We start from the raw sequence: 23128 nt of genomic DNA, 5'->3' as shown, positions 1-23128 counted from the left end.
GCCGTACTCTCCTAAGACCTCTCCAGTGCCGTACTCTCCTAAGACTTCTCCAGTGCCGTACTCTCCTAAGACTTTGCCAGTGCCGTACTCTCCTAAGACTTCTCCAGTGCCGTACTCTCCTAAGACTTCTCCAGTGCCGTACTCTCCTAAGACTTTGCCAGTGCCGTACTCTCCTAAGACTTCTCCAGTGCCGTACTCTCCTAAGACTTCTCCAGTGCCGTACTCTCCTAAGACTTTGCCAGTGCCGTACTCTCCTAAGACTTCTCCAGTGCCGTACTCTCCTAAGACTTCTCCAGTGCCGTACTCTCCTAAGACTTCTCCAGTGCCGTACTCTCCTAAGACTTCTCCAGTGCTGTACTCTCCTAAGACTTCTCCAGTGTTGTACTCTCCTAAGACTTCGCCAGTGCCGTACTCTCCTAAGACTTTGCCAGTGCCGTACTCTCCTAAGACTTCTCCAGTGCCGTACTCTCCTAAGACTTCTCCAGTGCCGTACTCTCCTAAGACTTCTCCAGTGCCGTACTCTCCTAAGACTTCTCCAGTGCCGTACTCTCCTAAGACTTCTCCAGTGCTGTACTCTCCTAAGACTTCTCCAGTGCCGTACTCTCCTAAGACTTCTCCAGTGCCATACTCTCCTAAGACTTCTCCAGTGCCGTACTCTCCTAAGACTTCTCCAGTGCCGTACTCTCCTAAGACTTCTCCAGTGTCGTACTCTCCTAAGACTTCTCCAGTGCCGTACTCTCCTAAGACCTCTCCAGTGCCGTACTCTCCTAAGACTTTTTCCAGTGCCGTACTCTCCTAAGACTTCTCCAGTGCCGTACTCTCCTAAGACCTCTCCAGTGCCGTACTCTCCTAAGACTTCTCCAGTGCCGTACTCTCCTAAGACTTCTCCAGTGCCGTACTCTCCTAAGACTTCTCCAGTGCCGTACTCTCCTAAGACTTCTCCAGTGCCGTACTCTCCTAAGACTTCTCCAGTGCCGTACTCTCCTAAGACTTCTCCAGTGCCGTACTCTCCTAAGACTTCTCCAGTGCCGTACTCTCCTAAGACTTCTCCAGTGCCGTACTCTCCCAAGACTTCTCCAGTGCCGTACTCTCCTAAGACTTCTCCAGTGTCGTACTCTCCTAAGACTTCTCCAGTGCCGTACTCTCCTAAGACTTCTCCAGTGCCGTACTCTTCTAAGATTCTTCCAGTGCCGTACTCTCCTAAGACTTCTCCAGTGCCGTACTCTCCTAAGACTTCTCCAGTGTCGTACTCTCCTAAGACTTCTCCAGTGCCGTACTCTCCTAAGACTTCTCCAGTGCCGTACTCTCCTAAGACTTCTCCAGTGCCATACTCTCCTAAGAATTTGCCAGTGCCGTACTCTTCTAAGACTTCTCCAGTGCCGTACTCTCCTAAGACTTCTCCAGTGCCGTACTCTCCTAAGACTTCTCCAGTGCCGTACTCTCCTAAGACTTCTCCAGTGCCGTACTCTTCTAAGATTCTTCCAGTGCCGTACTCTCCTAAGACTTCTCCAGTGCCGTACTCTCCTAAGACTTCTCCAGTGTCGTACTCTCCTAAGACTTCTCCAGTGCCGTACTCTCCCAAGACTTCTCCAGTGCCGTACTCTCCTAAGACTTCTCCAGTGTCGTACTCTCCTAAGACTTCTCCAGTGCCGTACTCTCCTAAGACTTCTCCAGTGCCGTACTCTCCTAAGACTTCTCCAGTGCCATACTCTCCTAAGACTTCTCCAGTGCCGTACTCTCCTAAGACTTCTCCAGTGCCGTACTCTCCTAAGACTTCTCCAGTGCCGTACTCTCCTAAGACTTCTCCAGTGCCGTACTCTCCTAAGACTTCTCCAGTGCCGTACTCTTCTAAGATTCTTCCAGTGCCGTACTCTCCTAAGACTTCTCCAGTGCCGTACTCTCCTAAGACTTCTCCAGTGCCGTACTCTCCTAAGACTTCTCCAGTGCCGTACTCTTCTAAGATTCTTCCAGTGCCGTACTCTCCTAAGACTTCTCCAGTGCCGTACTCTCCTAAGACTTCTCCAGTGTCGTACTCTCCTAAGACTTCTCCAGTGCCGTACTCTCCTAAGACTTCTCCAGTGCCGTACTCTCCTAAGACTTCTCCAGTGCCATACTCTCCTAAGAATTTGCCAGTGCCGTACTCTTCTAAGACTTCTCCAGTGCCGTACTCTCCTAAGACTTCTCCAGTGCCGTACTCTCCTAAGACTTCTCCAGTGCCGTACTCTCCTAAGACTTCTCCAGTGCCGTACTCTTCTAAGATTCTTCCAGTGCCGTACTCTCCTAAGACTTCTCCAGTGCCGTACTCTCCTAAGACTTCTCCAGTGTCGTACTCTCCTAAGACTTCTCCAGTGCCGTACTCTCCCAAGACTTCTCCAGTGCCGTACTCTCCTAAGACTTCTCCAGTGTCGTACTCTCCTAAGACTTCTCCAGTGCCGTACTCTCCTAAGACTTCTCCAGTGCCGTACTCTCCTAAGACTTCTCCAGTGCCGTACTCTCCTAAGACTTCTCCAGTGCCGTACTCTCCTAAGACTTCTCCAGTGCCGTACTCTCCTAAGACTTCTCCAGTGCCGTACTCTCCTAAGACTTCTCCAGTGCCGTACTCTCCTAAGACTTCTCCAGTGCCGTACTCTTCTAAGATTCTTCCAGTGCCGTACTCTCCTAAGACTTCTCCAGTGCCGTACTCTCCTAAGACTTCTCCAGTGTCGTACTCTCCTAAGACTTCTCCAGTGCCGTACTCTCCTAAGACTTCTCCAGTGCCGTACTCTCCTAAGACTTCTCCAGTGCCATACTCTCCTAAGAATTTGCCAGTGCCGTACTCTCCTAAGACTTCTCCAGTGCCGTACTCTCCTAAGACTTCTCCAGTGCCATACTCTCCTAAGAATTTGCCAGTGCCGTACTCTCCTAAGACTTCTCCAGTGCCATACTCTCCTAAGACTTCTCCAGTGTCGTACTCTCCTAAGACTTCTCCAGTGTCGTACTCTCCTAAGACTTCTCCAGTGTCGTACTCTCCTAAGACTTTGCCAGTGCCGTACTCTCCTAAGACTTCTCCAGTGTCGTACTCTCCTAAGACTTTGCCAGTGCCGTACTCTCCTAAGACTTCTCCAGTGTCGTACTCTCCTAAGACTTTGCCAGTGCCGTACTCTCCTAAGACTTCTCCAGTGTCGTACTCTCCTAAGACTTCTCCAGTGTCGTACTCTCCTAAGACTTCTCCAGTGTCGTACTCTCCTAAGACTTTGCCAGTGCCGTACTCTCCTAAGACTTCTCCAGTGTCGTACTCTCCTAAGACTTCTCCAGTGCCGTACTCTCCTAAGACTTTGCCAGTGTCGTACTCTCCTAAGACTTCTCCAGTGTCGTACTCTCCTAAGACTTTGCCAGTGCCGTACTCTCCTAAGACTTCTCCAGTGTCGTACTCTCCTAAGACTTCTCCAGTGTCGTACTCTCCTAAGACTTTGCCAGTGCCGTACTCTCCTAAGACTTCTCCAGTGTCGTACTCTCCTAAGACTTTGCCAGTGCCGTACTCTCATAAGATTCTTCCAGTGCCGTACTCTCCTAAGACTTTGCCAGTGCCGTACTCTCCTAAGGCTCGGTGCACATATGAGCCGCATGTGGCTCACAGCAGGGGTCCGGCGCATGCTGGTTCACCGACTCAGGTCCGATTTCAATGCCATTGCCATGCTTTCTTGACCCCTTACCAGTGCTGTACTCTCCTAAGCCCTTGCACACACGTTTAGACATTCCGACCACAAAATCCATCTGATTTTTTCCGACGGATTTAGTCCAGACAGAGTTGTCGGAAAATCCGATCGTTCGGAATGTGATGACGTTCGTTCGTTTACGACGGGACTGCGTTGATGCTAGTAGCCAATAGTTTTGTTCTCGTAATTTGTTCTGAGCATGCGTGGCACTTTGTCCGGTCGGAATTCTCTACAAACGATCGGGCAAAGTCAGAAAATTTTATATCCTGCTCTCAAACTTTGTCGGTCGGACATTCCGACGGAGAAAGTCAGATGGAGCCCACACACAGTCAGATTATCCGACAACAAGGTCCGATCGGACATTTTCCGTCGGAATGTCCGACCGTGTGTACAGGGGCTTAGACTTTTCCAGTGCTGTACTCTTCTGAGTCCCCAGGTCTCATAAGCAGTGTTGATTCTGACATCAAATTGTCGATTTAGTGTTAGTTGTATTTTATTCTTTTGCCATAAAATGCCATTTTAGTTTTAGTCATATTTTAGTCATATGAATTGTTTTAGTTTTAGACGTATTTTAGTTGATTAAAATCTCCAGTTCATTTTAGCGGACTAAAATCAAATAGGAGGGAGGAGGAGGGGGACCAAGTTGCGGCGCACTTAGCCGTGGTCCGGTCTCCCAGAAGTGGGACAGGATATCTGTCAAAGACAGGTATCTACCCCCCCCCCCCCCCCCGAAAGGTGCCAAATGTGGGGGGGGGGGGGGGGTTCCGATAAGCAGACGGTCCACTTTTGGGTGGAACTCCACTTTAAGAAAAAAATAAGAAAAGCCTTTTTCTTATTTATTTTTTTCTTTCAGCGGATTAGTAGATGCCCCCTAGTCTTTTGGGTTGAGTAGTAATGGGCACCAGGACAGAAAATTGAGGACATTCTTGTGGTGAAGAAGACAGAGTGTTTGGGACATCTATGGATTGAAGGTGAGTATTGCAGCCAGAGCTGCTTGTTATCTAATTCTCTTTTAGGACTACCGAGGACACAATAAAGTAGAATAGAATAGTTCTGAGTTGGACTCTAAATATGAAATGTAACTGAAATCTGAATATAGTGAATTTTGCTAATGCCGTCCTCTTCTGTGTACAGGCTGCCCTCTTACGGAGGATGTCTCATGATGAAATAGACCTATTTAACCCCCGCTCATCGCCACTCCTGCTCAGGTGGTCTTCCTCAGACGACATTCGGGGTGGGCCCGGATCGATGCGTGGAAGCGGCCCGCCCAGCCCCCGTCGGGGTCACGACATACCACCTTGGGGTCGCCGCCAACCACCAAGAAGAGATTCGGACGATGGCTTGAGCACTCTACACCAGTTCTTGCAGAGCGGCATGGGAGGATCTGCAGGGATGGGCAGCGGCATGCACAACTCCTTCTTTCGAGATGAAATAACTGCCTTTATCGATGACACGCCCTGCCCTTCCCCCCTTGGGACACCCCACCGAGTCCGGTCAACCCCTAGGCCCTCACCTTTCCCTAGAAAGGGACATGATGGCGGCATGGCCTGGGCTGGTTTAGGGGAACGCCGGCTATCTCTGTGCAGCCCACCTCTTGCCCCAACCGAAACCCGTAGGTCCTCCTTGTCTGAACGGGGGTGTAAAGGTGAGGCAACATAGTGACCAATCCTAGAAGAGCATACAGGGTCGATAACGCTTACCTCCTTTATATCAGCAACCACTGAACTGAAGATGGTTGCACATGGACCCTCTCTTTAAATATGTTGTTCTCAGGCATATCAGATGTTTGTCGGGGTGGCAAAGGGATTCTGAGGGGGCATTTTGCTGATGCACTGCCTCTACCTGTCAAGCCCCCTTTGATACCACTTTGCCCCCTCACAGACACACTACAAATACACTGGAAATTGAGCCAAAAGACGATATAAATGTGATTTGATTACCAGTCTGTGTGTGGCGGTCGTGGCACAAAGTTACCAGAACGTTGGCACAAGGAAGGAAGGAGAGAAGCAGAACAAAACGCCGCCAGACTTTTTTTTTATATTTTGTATGTCATTTGTTAAAAGTATGACTGGAATAATGTTAAATATTTAAGATAGACAACGGAACAAAGTAATAAAATTGTGAAGTACCGAGGGCAAAGGATTTACTTTCAATTCTTCTTCTTGGGCACCAACATATAAAGACCACCAAAGAGGCTGATTCAGGAGGGAGATGGTTGAGGTCTTCCCTTATGGAGACCTTCGGTGTAGTCTTCTGTCTGGGGGCTCTTCCCACCATGTGACAGAACCAGACCAGCACCAGACCAGCACCAGACCAGCACCAGACCAGCACCAGACCAACACCAGACCAGCACCAGACCAGCACCAGACCAGCACCAGACCAGCACCAGACCAGCACCAGACCAACACCAGACCAGCACCAGACCAACACCAGACCAGCACCAGCACCAGACCAGCACCAAACCAACACCAGACCAGCACCAGACCAGCACCAGACCAGCACCAGACCAGCACCAGACCAACACCAGACCAGCACCAGACCAGCACCAGACCAACACCAGACCAGCACCAGACCAGCACCAGACCAGCACCAGACCAACACCAGACCAGCACCAGACCAACACCAGACCAGCACCAGACCAGCACCAGACCAACACCAGACCAGCACCAGACCAACACCAGACCAGCACCAGACCAGCACCAAACCAGCACCAGACCAACACCAGACCAGCACCAGACCAGCACCAGACCAGCACCAGACCAGCACCAGACCAACACCAGACCAGCACCAGACCAGCACCAGACCAGCACCAGACCAGCACCAGACCAGCACCAGACCAGCACCAGACCAACACCAGCACCGTCACATGGCGTCACATTCTTCATTATCCCAAGTGGCCGGGTCCAGTGCCGCCAATGAGGCAAACTGAGCCCGTCACCTCAGGCGGTACTGAGGTCCGAGTGTACATGCTCAGCCCAGCGTATGTTCAGACCCTGGGTCATAAAACGTCATTGGTTGTTATGATGCGGGAGACCACCTGAACTAAACCAAACAATGATGCTATGCATCCCATATGCCTGCATCCTAGCAACCAATTATGTTGTATACCTCAGCTCCCTGCATCCTAGCAACCAATTATGTTGTATACCTCAGCTCCCTGCATCCTAGCAACCAACAATGTTGTGTGACCCAGCTCCCTGCATCCTAGCAACCCATTATGTTGTGTGGCCCAGTTGCTAGCATCCTAGCAACCGATTATGTTGTGTGACCCAGCTCCCTGCACCCTAGCAACCAATTATGTTGTGTGGCCAAGTTGCTAGCATCCTAGCAACCAATTATTTTGTGTGACCCAGCTGCCTGCATCTTAGCAACCAATTATGTTGTGTGGCCTAGCTGACTGCATCCTAGCAACCAATTATGTTGTGTGGCCCAGTTGCCAGCATTCTAGCAACCCATATGTTGTGTGGCCCAGCTGCCTGCATCTTAGCAACCAATTATGTTGTGTGGCCCAGTTGCTAGCATCCTAGCAACCGATTATGTTGTGTGATCCAGCTCCCTGCATCCCAGCAACCCATTATGTTGTGTGGCCCAGCTCCCTGCATCCCAGCAACCCATTATGTTGTGTGGCCCAGTTGCTAGCATCCTAGCAACCGATTATGTTGTGTGACCCAACTCCCTGCACCCTAGCAACCAATTATGTTGTGTGGCCCAGTTGCTAGCATCCTAGCAACCGATTATGTTGTGTGACCCAGCTCCCTGCATCCCAGCAACCCATTATGTTGTGTGGCCCAGCTCCCTGCATCCCAGCAACCCATTATGTTGTGTGGCCCAGTTGCTAGCATCCTAGCAACCGATTATGTTGTGTGACCCAACTCCCTGCACCCTAGCAACCAATTATGTTGTGTGGCCAAGTTGCTAGCATCCTAGCAACCAATTATTTTGTGTGACCCAGCTGCCTGCATCTTAGCAACCAATTATGTTGTGTGGCCTAGCTGACTGCATCCTAGCAACCAATTATGTTGTGTGGCCCAGTTGCCAGCATTCTAGCAACCCATATGTTGTGTGGCCCAGCTGCCTGCATCTTAGCAACCAATTATGTTGTGTGGCCCAGTTGCTAGCATCCTAGCAACCGATTATGTTGTGTGACCCAGCTCCCTGCATCCCAGCAACCCATTATGTTGTGTGGCCCAGCTCCCTGCATCCCAGCAACCCATTATGTTGTGTGGCCCAGTTGCTAGCATCCTAGCAACCGATTATGTTGTGTGACCCAACTCCCTGCACCCTAGCAACCAATTATGTTGTGTGGCCCAGTTGCTAGCATCCTAGCAACCGATTATGTTGTGTGACCCAGCTCCCTGCATCCCAGCAACCCATTATGTTGTGTGGCCCAGCTCCCTGCATCCCAGCAACCCATTATGTTGTGTGGCCCAGTTGCTAGCATCCTAGCAACCGATTATGTTGTGTGACCCAACTCCCTGCACCCTAGCAACCAATTATGTTGTGTGGCCAAGTTGCTAGCATCCTAGCAACCAATTATTTTGTGTGACCCAGCTCCCCGCATCCTAGCAACCCATTATGTTGTGTGGCCCAGCTGCCTGCATCCTAGCAACCTATATGTTGTGTGGCCCAGCTGCCTGCATCTTAGCAACCAATTATGTTGTGTGGCCTAGCTGACTGCATCCTAGCAACCAATTATGTTGTGTGGCCCAGTTGCCAGCATTCTAGCAACCAGTTATATCGTGTGGCTAATCTGCCAGCATCCTATCAGCCAATTATGATGTGAGCAACAACTGCCAGCATTCTAGCAGCCAGTTATGTCGTGTGGCCCAGCTGCCGGCATCCTAGCAACCAATGATGCAGAAAGCCCCTGCTGAACAGCATCCATAAATTTTATAATAATAGGCAAAAAGTGATGCTGTGTGGCCTGAGGGGGCAATGAGAATAAGCATCTGCCACCAGCACAGCCCCTGAAGCTGGCTGAATGAAGCAGTAGGAAAGGTTAGTACATGCTGCGGTGGGTATTAAAGCTGAACTCCAAAAAGATAGAAAAAAAAATGAATTCAGCTTTGTATTTATTACTATATTAAAACATTAGTATGTAGGATTGAGGTTCATATAAACACCGATATACAGAAAAAGTATTTATTAAATAATACATTCACCCAATGGGATTCACCGACTCGCTGGCCATACATGCTTTGATTTTATTATTCGATCAATCTGTGATGAAAACCATGGAATCTGCAAACAACCGAATAACTGTCCAAAAAGGGATGGAAGAAAACCTCGGACCGGCGGACAGCGGCACCAGGTAAGTCTGGACACAAAACTGAAAGAAGGAAAGAACGGGCGTGGTTGTCCCTTTAGGATAAGTATAATACTAACCACATAATCCCAATATACAGAACCAAATAAAGGGAAATTCCCAAACTAATTCAGACATTATATATACAGTATATATCGATATGTCACAAATATCATAAAGATGATGGGGCAAATAATAAATCCATCCAAATAATATCCATCCACGGGGGATGCAGCTTCAGAGGAGCTATAAAGTTCTGTCCGTGGAAAGGGATGGTGGAAGCAGAGCTCCGGTGCCGACGCGGCTCACCAGCGGCTCACCAGCGGCTCACCAGCAGCTCACCAGCGGCTCACCAGCGGCTCACCAGCGGCACAGCTCAGCAAAGCGCCCGGTGATTCTGAGAACTCCACCAATGGCTGCCATCACCGTGTGGATGGTAAGCCCAGAACTTCACTCCCGACACACAACTCATGTCCAGGAGAAGACTTCATAGTCCAGGGAAGTTTCAATCACTAATTTATTGAAAAAACTTCACACAATTCACAACAAGATAGGCAGATATCAGCAGTACAGAGAAGATGCCAACATCGCCACGAGGAGACCGGCCGCTGCCTGCTTGCGTGATGACGTCACAAGATCAGCTCTGTCCCATGCATTTCCCCCATTAGGGCGTCTTCAGGTGTATATATATATATATATATATATATACTGTATGTAGATTTATTTTATTGCTCACCCTATTTTGGATATCCCTGGTCAGATCTCTTGTGTGAAAGGGGCCCCTTTTGGGGCAAAAAGAAAGTAGAACAAAAAGGCAGAATTTTTTTTTTTTTTTTTTGTTTCTTGAACTTGGTTAATTGAAATAACACACTGAGAACTATTTGGGAAAAGGGAGATGGGGGAGGGGAGGATTCTTTCCTAAGTGACTGATTTTTTTTTTGTCTTTTTTTCTTTTGCACTTAAAGGGGTTGTAAAGGTTCGTTTTTTTATTTTCTACATAGGTTCCTCTAAGCTATGCATTGTTGGTTCACTTACCTTTTCCTTCGATTTCCCTTCTAAATGTTTTTTTTTCTTTGTCTGAATATCTCACTTCCTGTTTCTCCTCAGTAAACTTCTCACCACCATCCGAGCGGTGGTTAGTCAGCCAGAACAGCTTACTGAGGAGGAACAGGAAGTGAGAAATTCAGACAAAGAAAACAAAGAAAAAAAACATTTATAAGGGAAATCGAAGGAAAAGGTAAGTGAACCAACAATGCACTAACTTAAAGGAACCTATTTAGAAAATAAAAACGAACCTTTACAACCCCTTTAACACTTGTTAGTAGGAATTGAATTGAATGATGGGGGGGTATACAGGAACTGGTCATCCATGTTTGATGAAGTATTTCATTTTACACCTTATCGCTTTCCCCCAACCAATTGAATCGGAGCCCCGCCCCCCCTTTTTTTTTTCTTTTTGTTGTTGTTGTTTTTGTTTCCCTTCATTTATTGATGGTTGCCGATCATATCACTTAATATTACCGATCACGTTTTCCTTTTATTGAAAAAAATGGCGGTAATCCATATTTCACTTTTTTTTTTTTCTATTTAGCACAATTATATTATTATTGATCATGTTAGACTTATTTTTTTCTAAATATGACGGTAATTCATATTTTCATATTACATAATAAATATGAATTACCGTCATATTTAGAAAAAAAAAAAAGTCTAACATGATCAATAATAATATAATTGTGCTAAATAGAAAAAAAAAGTGAAATATGGATTACCGCCAAGGAAAAGGTGATCGGTAATATAAGTGATATAATCGGCAACCCCCCCCCCTTTTTTTTTTTTTTTTTGGTGAATAAGAATGAAATAATGATTTAATAGGATTATCCCGGATCAGAGGGTTGGGACTGGGTGAATTATTACGCCATGTAATGGTTTATTGTTGATAATAATTAGTACTAGGAAGGATCCCGCTCCACTTTTCCCTATTCCCCTCCCCCCCCCCCCCTTTTTTTTTTTTTGTTTCTTTCTGTTTTTTTTTTTATATATATATATATATATATATATATATATATATATATATATATATATATCAGGATATAAAATAATATAATGTGATCGTGGTTTCAATTGATGTTAAATGATTAAAATGTTTCTAAAATAAAAAATTTCTATTATTAAAAATAAAAATAAAAATAAAAAAATGAAGGGAACGTCTGGGGAACACCAGAACCAGCGTCCCCGTAGGAAGATCTCTCTCCGTTACTATTCTGGGGACAACCCATCATTTGGAACGTTCTCTATACTTTCCCTTTTTGGTGATAACAGTAAACATGAGAAATAGAAAAGGGGAACCCCCCCCCCCCCAATGAGGACACAGACAGCGATAAAGACCTGACAGGGGGTCTCATCCATCTCCTCTCCATTCAACACTAAAGAAAAAAAAATGTTGCCTTTAGTTATATTTTAAAGCACCACATGGACTGTTTGGAGGTGAACTTTGCTACTTTATTTGGATAAAGTCGATATCTTTATATTGAAAGAAATGTAGCCACTAGAAAGATTCCCAGGGTTCCTTTTGCCAACATTGGCACCCGCAGCCAGGCGCCCGGTCACCTTGTGGCTCAGTGAACAGTCTGGGGCTTTTCTTTTCGGGTACTATGCGCCTTTAGTTATACTTTACCCTTACAACACACTTTGACCTACAGGTAAGCCTAGATTAACCACTTGCCGACCGCCGCACGCCGATGTACGTCGGCAGAATGGCACGGGCAGGCATAAGGGCTTACATGTACGTCCCTTGCCTCCCGCGGGTCGGGGGCCCGATCGGGCCCCCGCCCGGTGCCTGCGGCGGTCGGTATTCGTTCGGGAGCGATCCCGGACAAGGGGACGGCCATTCATTCGTGGCCACCCCCTCGCGATCGCTCCCGGCGAATGAAATTGTCCGGTGACATCACTTCCTCTCCTGTAATGTAAACACAGGAGAGGAAGTGATGTATTCTCTCCTCCGTGTCGGTAGTTTTCGTTCCGGCACCGAGGAGAGAACATCGGTGAGTTGCACAAGCACTACACTACACAGTAGAACATGCCAGGCACACTCACACCCCCCCTTTACCCCCCGATCACCCCCCAATTACCCCTGCCCCCCCCAGTCACAGTGACACCAATTGCTTTTTTTTTTTTTTTTTTGCATTGGTGTCATTTGTGACTGTAATAACTGTTAGGGCAGTTAGGGTTAGCCCCCTTTAGTTCTAAGGTACCCCCCTAACCCCCCCAATAAAGGTTTAACCCCGTGATCACCCCCCGTCGCCAGTGTCACATAAGGCAGGGTTCACATTGCAGCGGTTTATGAGAACGAATGTGATTCGCACCGCACTGCAGTGCAAATCACATCCGATCTCTGTGCGATTCGAGTTCAGCCATTCGCCGCACCCGCCACACCCGCCGCACCCGCCGCAAATTCGCACGGGACCCTTTTTTTGGCCCGCAGCAGAATCGGATCGCATGGGTGTTCACACCATGCGATCCGAGTTTGCAGATCGCACTGCGATATGCGAACTGATCTGGGGGTGTCATTAACATTTCACTGACACTCCCAGCAGTTCGCATAGGGCAGTGTGAACTGCCGCCGGGAGGCATGCGATGCGGGAACCCGCCGCGGATTCGTGGCGTTCCCGCATCGCTCCAGTGTGAACCCAGCCTAATAAGCGATCATTTTTCTGATCGCCGTATTAGTGTCACAGGTGACGCTAGTTAGGCAGGTAGGTATTTAGGTTCGCCGCAGCTTTTTATAGCGCCAGGGACCCCCATATACTACCGCATAAAGCCCCCTGATTGCCCCCTAGTTAACCCTTTCACCAGTGATCACCATATAACTGTTACAGGTGACGCTGGTTGGTTAGTTATTTTTTTATAGTTTCAGGGCACCCGCCATTTATTACCTAATAAAGGTTTAACCCCCTGATCACCCGGCGGGTGTCATTTGTGACTGTAATAACTGTTAGGGCAGTTAGGGTTAGCCCCCTTTAGTTCTAAGGTACCCCCCTAACCCCCCCAATAAAGGTTTAACCCCGTGATCACCCCCCGTCGCCAGTGTCACTAAGGCTGGGTTCACATTGCAGCGGTTTATGAGAACGGATGTGATTCGCACCGCACTGCAGTGCAAATCACATCCGATCTCTGTGCGATTCGAGTTCAGCCATACAGATAGTATACAGATAGTATACAGATAGTATGGCTGAATTCGCATCGCTCCCGCAGCAAACTCGCACGGGACCCTTTTTTTGGTCCGCAGCAGAATCGGATCGCATGGGTGTTCACACCATGCGATCCAAGTTTGCAGATCGCACTGCGATATGCGAACTGATCTGGGGGTGTCATTAACATTTCACTGACACTCCCAGCAGTTCGCATAGGGCAGTGTGAACTGCCGCCGGGAGGCATGCGATGCGGGAACCTGCCGCGCATTCGTGGCGTTCCCGCATCGCTCCAGTGTGAACCCAGCCTAATAAGCGATCGTTTTTCTGATCGCTGTATTAGTGTCACAGGTGACGCTAGTTAGGCAGGTAGGTATTTAGGTTCGCTGCAGCTTTTTATAGCGCCAGGGACCCCCATATACTACCGCATAAAGCCCCCTGATTGCCCCCTAGTTAACCCTTTCACCAGTGATCACCATATAACTGTTACAGGTGACGCTGATTGGTTAGTTATTTTTTTTATAGTTTCAGGGCACCCGCCATTTATTACCTAGTCTCACTAGTGTACCCCTAAATTTAGGGGTGTCTACTTTCCAAAATGGGGTCATTTGGGGGGGGTTTGTGCCATCTTGGCATTTTATGGCCTTCAAAACTGTAACGCCCTTAGAAAGCCTGAAGGCGGTGCTTGGTTTTCGGGGCCCCGTACGCGGCTAGGCTCCCAAAAAGTCCCACATATGTGGTATCCCCGTACTCAGGAGAAGCAGCAGAATTTATTTTGGGGTGTCATTTCACATATGCCCATAGCATGCGTGAGCAATATATCATTTAGTGACAACTTTGTGAAAAAAAAAAAAAAAGTTTGTAATTTTCCCGCAACTTGTGGCAAAATATAAAATATTCCATGGACTCAACATGCCTCTCAGCAAATAGCTTGGGGTGTCTACTTTCTAAAATGGGGTCATTTGTGGGGGTTTTGTGCCATCTTGGCATTTTATGGCCTTCAAAACTGTAATAGGTAGTGAGGAGTGAAGTCAAATATTTACGCCCTTAGAAAACCTGAAGGCGGTTCTTGGCTTTCGGGGCCCCGTACGCGGCTAGGCTCCCAAAAGTCCCACACATGTGGTATCCCCGTACTCAGGAGAAGCAGCAGAATTTATTTTGGGGTGTCATTTCACATATGCCCATAGCATGTGTGAGCAATATATCATTTAGTGACAACTTTGTGTAAAAAAAAAAAATAAAATTTTTTTTTGTCATTATTCAATCGCTTGAGGCAAAAAAATAAAATATTCAATGGGCTCAACATGCCACTTATCAATTTCCTCAGGGGGTCTACTTTCCAAAATGGGGTCATTTGGGGGGGTTTTGTACTGTCCTGCCATTTTAGCACCTCAAGAAATGAGATAGGCAGTCGTAAACTAAAAGCTGCGTAAATTCCAGAAAACGTACCTTAGTTTGTAGATGTGACAACTTTTGCGCAAACCAATAAATATACAATTATTGACTTTTTTTTTACCAAAGACATGTGGCTGAATACATTTTGGCCTAAATGTATGACTAAAATTGAGTTTATTGGATTTTTCTAATAACAAAAAGTAGAAAATATGATTTTTTTTCAAAATTTGCGGTCTTTTTACGTTTATATCCAGTGGCGGAACTACCGCCATAGCAACACATGCGGGCGCTATGGGGCCCGCAGTCAAGTGGGGCCCGGTGAGGATAGGCTCCGTGGCTCCGCGGGAGATAGCGGGTGAGAGCGGGCTGTCCGCGGGTGGTCCGCGGGTGGCCCGCGGCTCCGCGGGTGGTCCGCGGGCGGCCCGCGGCTCCGCGGGTGGTCCGCGGGTAGTCCGCGGGTGGTCCGCGGGCGGCCGCGGGTAGTCCGCGGCTCCGCGGGTGGTCCGCGGGTAGTCAGCGGCTCCGCGGGTGGTCCGCGAGCGGCTCCGCGGGTGATAGTGGGACTGGGAGGCAGATGAGAGTGGGCATGAGTGGGCTGGCCAATCAGGGAGCTGACGGGCGGGGGAGCATAGAGATGACATCATCTCTCGCTGCCCTCTCATCCCTGTAGTGCAGTTCCCCCTCACTGTGCAGGCAGCCAGGAAGCAGAGAGATGACATTATCTCTCTGCTGCCTGACTGATAATCTGCTGCCTAACTCTGTGACACAGCAGGAAAGTGGCAGAGCAAGTGACAATCCATAATGTGTGGCAGGCGACGTGGCAAGTGACAACCCGGGACGTGGCAAGTGACAATCCGTAACGTGTGGCAGGTGACATGGCAAGTGACAATCCATAATGTGTGGCAGGCGACGTGGCAAGTGACAACCCGGGACGTGGCAAGTGACAATCCGTAACGTGTGGCAGGTGACATGGCAAGTGACAACCTGGATGTGGCAAGTGACAATCCGTAACATGTGGCAGGTGATGTGGCAAGTGAAAATCCATGACATGGCAAATGACAATCCATAATGTGTGGCAGGCAACGTGGCAAGTGACAACCAGGGACGTGGCAAGTGACAATCCGTAACGTGTGGCAGGTGACATGGCAAGGGACAACCTGGATGTGGCAAGTGACAATCCGTAATATGTGGCAGGTGACGTGGCAAGTGAAAATCCGTGACATGACAAGTGACAATCCGTAATGTGTGGCAGGTGGCGTGGCAAGTGACAACCCGGGACGTGCAAGTAACAATCCATAATGTGTGGCAAGTGACAATCTAGGATGTGGTAAGTGACAATCTGTAATGTGTGGCAATCTAGGACGTGGCAAGTGACAATCCGTAATGTGTGGCAGGTGACGTGGCAAGTGACAACCTGGATGTGGCAAGTGACAATCCGTAACATGTGGCAGGTGACGTGGCAAGTGAAAATCCGTGACGTGACAAGTGACAATCCGTAATGTGTGGCAGGTGACATGGCAAGTGACAATCCGTAATGTGTGGCAGGTGACGTGGCAAGTGACAACCCGAGACGTGGCAAGTGACAATCTAGGACATGGCAAGTGACAATCCGTAATGTGTGGCAGGTAACGTGGCAAGTGACAATCCGGGACGTGGCAAGTGGACAATCCGCAACATGTGGCAGGTGACATTCTGCAAAGTGTGACAAGTGACAATCTGCATCTGGTGGCAGGCGACGTGGCAAGTGGACAATCCGCAATGTGTAGCAGGTGATGTGACAAGTGACAATCCTTAATGTGTGGCAAGTGACAATCCAGGACGTGGCAAGTGACAATCCATAATGTGTGGCAAGTGACGTGGCAAGTGACAATCCAGGACGTGGCAAGTGACAATCCATAATGTGTGGCAAGTGACGTGGCAAGTGACAATCCAGGACGTGGCAAGTGACAATCCATAATGTGTGGCAAGTGACAATCCAGGATGTGGCAAGTGACAATCCATAATGTGTGGCAGGTGACTTGGCAAGTGACAATCCATAATGTGTGGCAGGTGACTTGGCAAGTGACAATCTGGGATGTGGCAAATGGACAATCCGCAACATGTGGTAGGTGACATTCCGCAACGTTTGACAAGTTACAATCTGCATCTGGTGGCAGGCGATGATGGCAAGTGACACGCTCAGGGATCCCACTGATTTTGCATTATGGTGAGTTGAACTATTTCATTTTGTATAACAGAACAGAAATTGGTTAAAAGGCCTGGAGGTCAGCAATGTGTTCCCTTCAGGGGCTGCATACAGTATACTCCATACTTTGTTGTTCAAAATTAATATAAGCTGTTGCCTGGGTACTGTGCCACATGGGTGTGGTAGTCTGTTGTTTAATAGCATTAGTTCATTTTTTTTTGGTGGGGGGGGCCCATACAACATTTTGCTATGGGGCCCTGTGATCTCTAGTTACGCCCCTGTTTATATCGCAAAAAATAAAAATTGCAGAGGCAATCAAATACCATCAAAAGAAAGCTCTATTTGTGGGAAGAAAAGGACGCAAATTTTGTTTGGTTACAACATTGCATGACCGCGCAATTACCAGTTAAAGCAGCGCAGTGCCAAAGTGTAAAAAGACCTCTGGTCATTTACCAGCAAAATGGTCCGGTCTGAAAGTGGTTAAGGCCTAGATTAAGGCTTACCTGTAGGTCCAAGAAATATCTCCTAAACCTACACGGTTTAGGAGATATTTGCCCCGAAGACAGGCACCGCTGGCGCACTGAGCGCGGCATCTTCAATGACGGAGATTCTGTGCGTGACGGCTCCCGTGCGCATGCGCGTGTCGGCTCCCGTGCGCATGCGCAGGAGTGACATCATCACGGCTTTGTCGAATGACAGCGGCGGAGCTGCGAGACCCACCGAGAAGATGGATGCGCCGAACTACAGGGGACAGCGGTGACATCGCTGGCTCCTGTGTCAGGTAAGTGACACATAATGGGCTACTATGCGATGCGATGCGATGCGATGCATAGTTGTCCATTATGCTTTACCTTTGCAGGGAATGAAAGAGGAAGTAACACCCATCGGGGTTTACTTCCTCTAAGTTTTTGCGGTTTTGACCATTCATTAATACCTCCTATGGGTCACAGCTGTGAAATTCGTTTTGCACTCCTGCGACGCCACGGACATCAGTCCAGGCACCACGTCCTCCCGACAATAAAGTCTGGATCCACCTGGTGCCCGGACTGACACCCGTCTCAACCTATCAGTGAGCCGCTCCCCACCCCCGCCACAACTCAGCGCTCCAATGAGTGAGGAGGAGCGGAGTGGAGAGCTGATGATTGACAGTCAGCAGCTCTCCACTCGGGGGAGCTGTGAGAACCGAGCCGTCGGTGGTGTTTGATCGCTCAGTTCTCAGTGTAGAGGCACCGGGGGACCGATGCTTCATCCACCTAGGTAAGTATAAATATGAAAAGGACTCAAAACCTTTACTTCTCTTTTAAAGTAGAACTCCAGACAATATTTTTCAGTTTCGGATAGTTCTGGAAAGGGTTACAGCCTCTGTCAGGGTTTATTTCCCCATTGGGGAGATCTGCTTTTACCTTTTACAGTTCCCAGACTCCCCCAGACAAGTTACCCCCCCAACCCAAACCCACCCCCCTTCCAGGTTGTTTTTACCAGCAGAGAAAAGAGAAGGACTCCACAGACTTTGCAGTGGTCAGTAAAACCAAGGAATATGGGTGACGTCTTCCCAAAGGGCGAACAAGTCCGGGAAGTCCGGGAACTGGAAAGGATTTCCCCCTCATGTTGGCGAGATGTTCACTTGGTTCTTTAGGAACAAGAACTGATGGGAAATCTCACCATTAAGGACAGGGACAGACACAAAAGTCTGACAGGGGTTCTAAACCTATAAAAAGTTTTGGCTGGAGATGTAATTTCAATAAAAAAAAACATAAATTACATTTCTTTTATCTAATTAGGTTAATATAAAGTATTTTAATAAACGTATACCACCCACAGTCAGCAGATGGCGCTCTTGTGTGTTCTATGTTTTCTGAAGGCTCTTCTTTACACCTGTTCAGGTTGAAATAAATCTGAATGAGTCAAGCGAAGGAGCCTCCATCCCCTCAATCACCTCCATCCCCCTCCAGCCCCTCAATCCCCCTCCATCCCCCCTCCATCCCCTCAAACCCCCTCCCTACCCCTCCATCCCCTCAATCCCCCTCCATCCCCTCAATCCCCCTCCATCCCCTCAAACCCCCTCCCTACCCCTCCATCCCCTCAATCCCCCTCCATCCCCTCAATCCCCCTCCATCCCCCTCCATTCCCCCTCCATCCCCCTCCCATTCCCCTCCATCCCCCTCCATTCCCTCCATCCCCCTCCATCCACTCCATCCCCCTCCATCCCCCTCCATTCCCCTCCATCCCCCTCCATTCCCCTCCATCCCCCTCCATCCCCCTCATCCCCCTCCATCCCCCTCATCCCCCTCCATTCCCCTCCATCCCCCCTCCACCCCCCTCCATTCCCCTCCATCCCCCTCCACTCCCCTCCATTCCCCTCTACCCCCCTCCATCCCTCCTCCATTCCCCTCCATCCCCCTCCTTCCCCTCCATTCCCCTCCATTCCCCTCCATTCCCCTCCATCCCCCTCCATTCCCCTCCACCCCCCTCCACTCCCCTCCATTCCCCTCCATCCCCCTCCACTCCCCTCCATCCCCCTCCACTCCCCTCCATTCCCTTCCACCCCCCTCCATTCCCCTCCAGTCCCCTCCATCCCCCTCCACTCCCCTCCATCCCCTCCACCCCCCTCCATCCCCCCTCCACCCCCTCCACTCCCCTCCATCCCCCTCCATCCCCCTCCACCCCCTCCATCCCCCTCCATTCCCCTCCATTCCCCTCCATCCCCTCCATCCCCCTCCATCCCCTCCATTCCCCTCCATCCCCCCTCAATTCCCCTCCATTTCCTCCATCCCTCTCCATTCCCCTCCATTCCCCTCCATCCCCCCTCAATTCCCCTCCATTTCCTCCATCCCCCTCCATTCCCCTCCATTCCCCTCCATCCCCCTCCATTCCCCTCCATTCCCCTCCATCCCCTCCATCCCCCCTCCATTCCCCTCAATCCCCCCTCAATTCCCCTCCATTTCCTCCATCCCCCTCCATTTCCCCTCCATTCCCCTCCCATTCCCCTCCATTCCCCTCCATTCTCCTAAAGGAGGGTCAAATAGCACTCAAGATGTATCATCCATTGTTTGGTTATCTCTCCATCAACAGCCCAGAATATCAGTGTTTAAATTTAGGAGCTTCCTGGTGATGTCATTCTGACGAAACACGTAGAGGTCGGTCCTCCGTTCTCAATTTCTTATTCCAGCGCATCACTTTTGTTTTTCCTATCCGCCGTTCAGAGCACAGGCCAGCTCCATAAGTGTGCAGGGCGGCCAGGACCTTCCATTTGATGCGAGTGCTGTATCCTTCGCACTTTTAAAGTAGGCGCACGCCCCAAATGTATATAATGGTGTTGTAATACATCTTAACAAAAAGCTGCACTTATGAGCACCTTCTTCTGTCTGCACATGGCGAAACAAGCAGGGAGAGACATCATATGCTGCGTGCACACGACCGGGTTCGATGGGATCAGTCTGTTGGACAATCCGATTGTGTGTGGGCTAGTCCGATCGTTTAAAAAAAAAAAATCAGACGGACCTAGAAATAGAACGTTTCAAATCTATCCGACGGAATCAATTCCGACTGACTAAAAATCGGGAAAACTGTTCGTCTGTGTGCGGGTCCGACAGACCAAATATGACACAAGGGCAGCTATTGGCTATTGGCTACTGAATTTCCTTGTTTAGTCCCGTCTTACGTCACCACGTTCAAAACCAACGGACTTTCGAATGGACTTCGTCCAGTCGTGTGTGGCCAAGTTCGTTGGTTCGGAAAGTCCTTCGGGAAGAGCGTCGGACCTAGTCTGCCGGAAAGTCCGGTCCTGTGTACGCGGCATTAAATGTAACTTTTGCCGCTGGCAGCGCGCGGTCTCTCAGTGGGTGTGCCGTATATTTGCCTGACACGCTCCCGGCACAGTTGCCGTTGGCTAATGGACAGTTCCCAATTGCTGCGAATTACTGCCAATCGTGGCGGTCACATGATCATAAGCCCTGCCCCGCCTCCCACCACCCTAAACCCTCTTAAAGGTCCAGAAGGCGCCAGTGCCAAGAGGTTTACCACCAGATATTCCAGGCTGTTGATGGAGAGATGACCAAACGATGGATGATACATCTTGGGCACTATTTCCTCTTTCCTAATATAGGAGGGCACAGATTTTCCGGTGAGTGTGTATTAGGGGATTGGCTCACTGGGTGTCGGGGCCTGGACTTGAACCGAGACCTCTGCTCTGTCTTCTCACTGATCTATCTGAGATGCCGGACAGCTCCCTGTCCGATCCATTGGACAACACTGCCTTGTGCCTTGACTTCTGCTGAACCTTGAACTCTTTGCTCCTCCCATGAACTTCCTGATTTAAGCCCATGTCCCTGCACTTCCTGTTTGCCAGATTATTTTGCTCTCTCCAGCCAATATCTCGCTCCTGTCCTCCCTGCTAATGTCCATATTGTGCTACCACTCGTTACCTACCTGTGGCTTGTTGCTTGACTACACTTCTGCCTGATCCCAACCTGCTACCACTTGTTACTGACCTTTGGCTTATTTTACTGATTATGCTTCTGTTTGATCACTACCTGCTTATCCGCTTCTGGACCCCAGCTTGCTCACCTTCTGGCGGGGCGATCCTGAGGACCGTGACCCACTGCTCACACACAGCAAAGCCCATCCCCACCATCAGGAGCTCTGGTGAATACTGGTTAGTACTTAGACTCTTCACCTCAGGTGAGCCCATGTCATCAGCCAGGGTGACTACCTGTGTACCTATCCTGCTGGTCGGTGGTATTCCCGCCCCTGTCTTTGAGCCTGACCCCTGACCGTGACACTGGGTGATACCATAGGCAATCCACCACAGGTCACTGGAAGTACAACATGGCACCTCATGGCAAAGAACTTTCTGAGGATCTGAAGATAAGAATTGTTGCTCTACATAAAGATGGCCTAGGCTATAAGAAGATTGCCAAGACCCTGAAACTGATCTGCAGCATGGTGGCCAAGACCATACAGCGGTATAACAGGACGGGTTCCCCTCAGAACAGGCCTCGCCATGGTCCACCAAAGAAGTTGAGGTCACGTGCTCAGCGTCATATCCAGAGGTTGTCTTTGGGAAATAGACGTATGAGTGCTGCCAGCATTGCTGCAGAGGTTGTAGGGGTGAGGGGTCAGCCTGTCAGTGCTCAGACCATACGCCACACACTGCATCAAATTGGTCTGCATGGCTGTCCTCCCAGAAGGAAGCCTCTTCTAAAGATGATGCACAAGAAAGACCACAAACAGTTTGCTGAAGACAAGCAGACTAAGGAGATGGATTACTGGAACCATGTCCTGTGCTCTGATGAGACCAAGATAAAGGTATTTGGTGTCAGATGGTGACAAGCGTGTGTGGGGGCAACCAGGTGAGGAGGACAAAGACAAGTGTGTCTTGTCTACAGTCAGGCATGGTGGTGGGGGTGTCATGGTCTGGGGCTGCATGAGTGCTGCCGGCACTGGGGGCTACAGATCATTCAGACGTGTATAGAGACGTGTATATAGATGTGTATATAGACGTGTACGGAGACGTGTATAGAGACGTGTATATAGATGTGTATATAGACGTGTACGGAGACGTGTATATAGATGTGTACGGAGACGTGTATATAGATGTGTATAGAGACGTGTATATAGATGTGTATAGAGACGTGTATATAGACGTGTATATAGATGTGTATAGAGACGTGTATATAGATGTGTATAGAGACGTGTATATAGATGTGTATATAGGCGTGTACGGAGACGTGTATATAGACGTGTATATAGGCGTGTATGGAAACGTGTTTTATGTAATTACATGGCTCCACGTTTAATGTGAGCGGAGGAGGGGAGGGGGGTCACTAAGTGACGGACTGTAAACACAAGAGAGGGACCAGCACTGGATAGACCAGTTTCGTTTCTTACAATCACTTCCTGCTTCCCCCTACCGACCAGAGAGAGAGAGGAGGAAGAGACTGCAGGCCTGGAGAGGAGACCGGAGGGGAGAAGAGACAGCAGATAGAGGAGAGAAAAGAGATCACTAGAATACGGAAGAAAAGAACAAACACAGAGGAGAAAAAAGACAGCGAGCTCTCGGGGAGAGAGACAAGAGACAGCAACCCGGAGAGGTGACTGAGAGGAGGAAACGAGTCCAGAATTAGAAGAGAGCGACAAGCGGAGAGAGAGTGTGCAGAAAAGTAAAAAGTATAGAAAAGACAAAGAGACGCAGAGAAAGCGAGAGAGAGGAGAGAGAGAGAGAGAGTGAGAGCGAGGGGGGAGAGAGGGAGAGAGAGAGAGTGTGAGAGAGAGGAGAGAGAGGAGAGAGGGAAGAGAGAGAGAGTGTGAGAGAGAGAGGAGAGAGAGAGAGAGGAGAGAGGGAGGAGAGAGAGAGAGA

The 23128-nt window shown here is 49.2% G+C and overlaps 2 protein-coding genes across 3 annotated transcripts in view; both read left to right on the top strand.

Annotated features, from left to right (window-relative positions):
• The window catches only part of GPR162 (G protein-coupled receptor 162), an 86358-nt gene extending 80521 nt beyond the window's left edge, over window positions 1-5837 (top strand). For both annotated transcript variants that reach the window (XM_077467106.1, XM_077467105.1), the window contains exon 4: window positions 4830-5837. In XM_077467106.1, the coding sequence (XP_077323232.1) occupies window positions 4830-5354 (525 nt within the window). In that variant the 3' untranslated portion in view covers window positions 5355-5837. The remainder of the gene's footprint in view (window positions 1-4829) is intronic.
• A 3392-nt stretch (window positions 5838-9229) lies between these two features.
• LOC143956983 (tumor protein p63-regulated gene 1-like protein) overlaps window positions 9230-23128 on the top strand; it is a 34229-nt gene continuing 20330 nt past the window's right edge. The window contains exon 1 of the mRNA XM_077467156.1: window positions 9230-9436. Coding sequence (XP_077323282.1) covers window positions 9230-9436 — 207 coding nt within the window. The remainder of the gene's footprint in view (window positions 9437-23128) is intronic.

The sequence above is a fragment of the Lithobates pipiens genome, unplaced genomic scaffold (assembly GCF_037356315.1).
Source record: "Lithobates pipiens isolate NorthernLeopardFrog02 unplaced genomic scaffold, aLitPip1_a1.2 Scaffold_47, whole genome shotgun sequence".
Classification (NCBI taxonomy): Eukaryota; Metazoa; Chordata; class Amphibia; order Anura; family Ranidae; genus Lithobates; species Lithobates pipiens.
The sequence above is the reverse complement of the archived record's forward strand: the minus strand, read 5'-3'. Positions and strand labels throughout refer to the sequence as shown.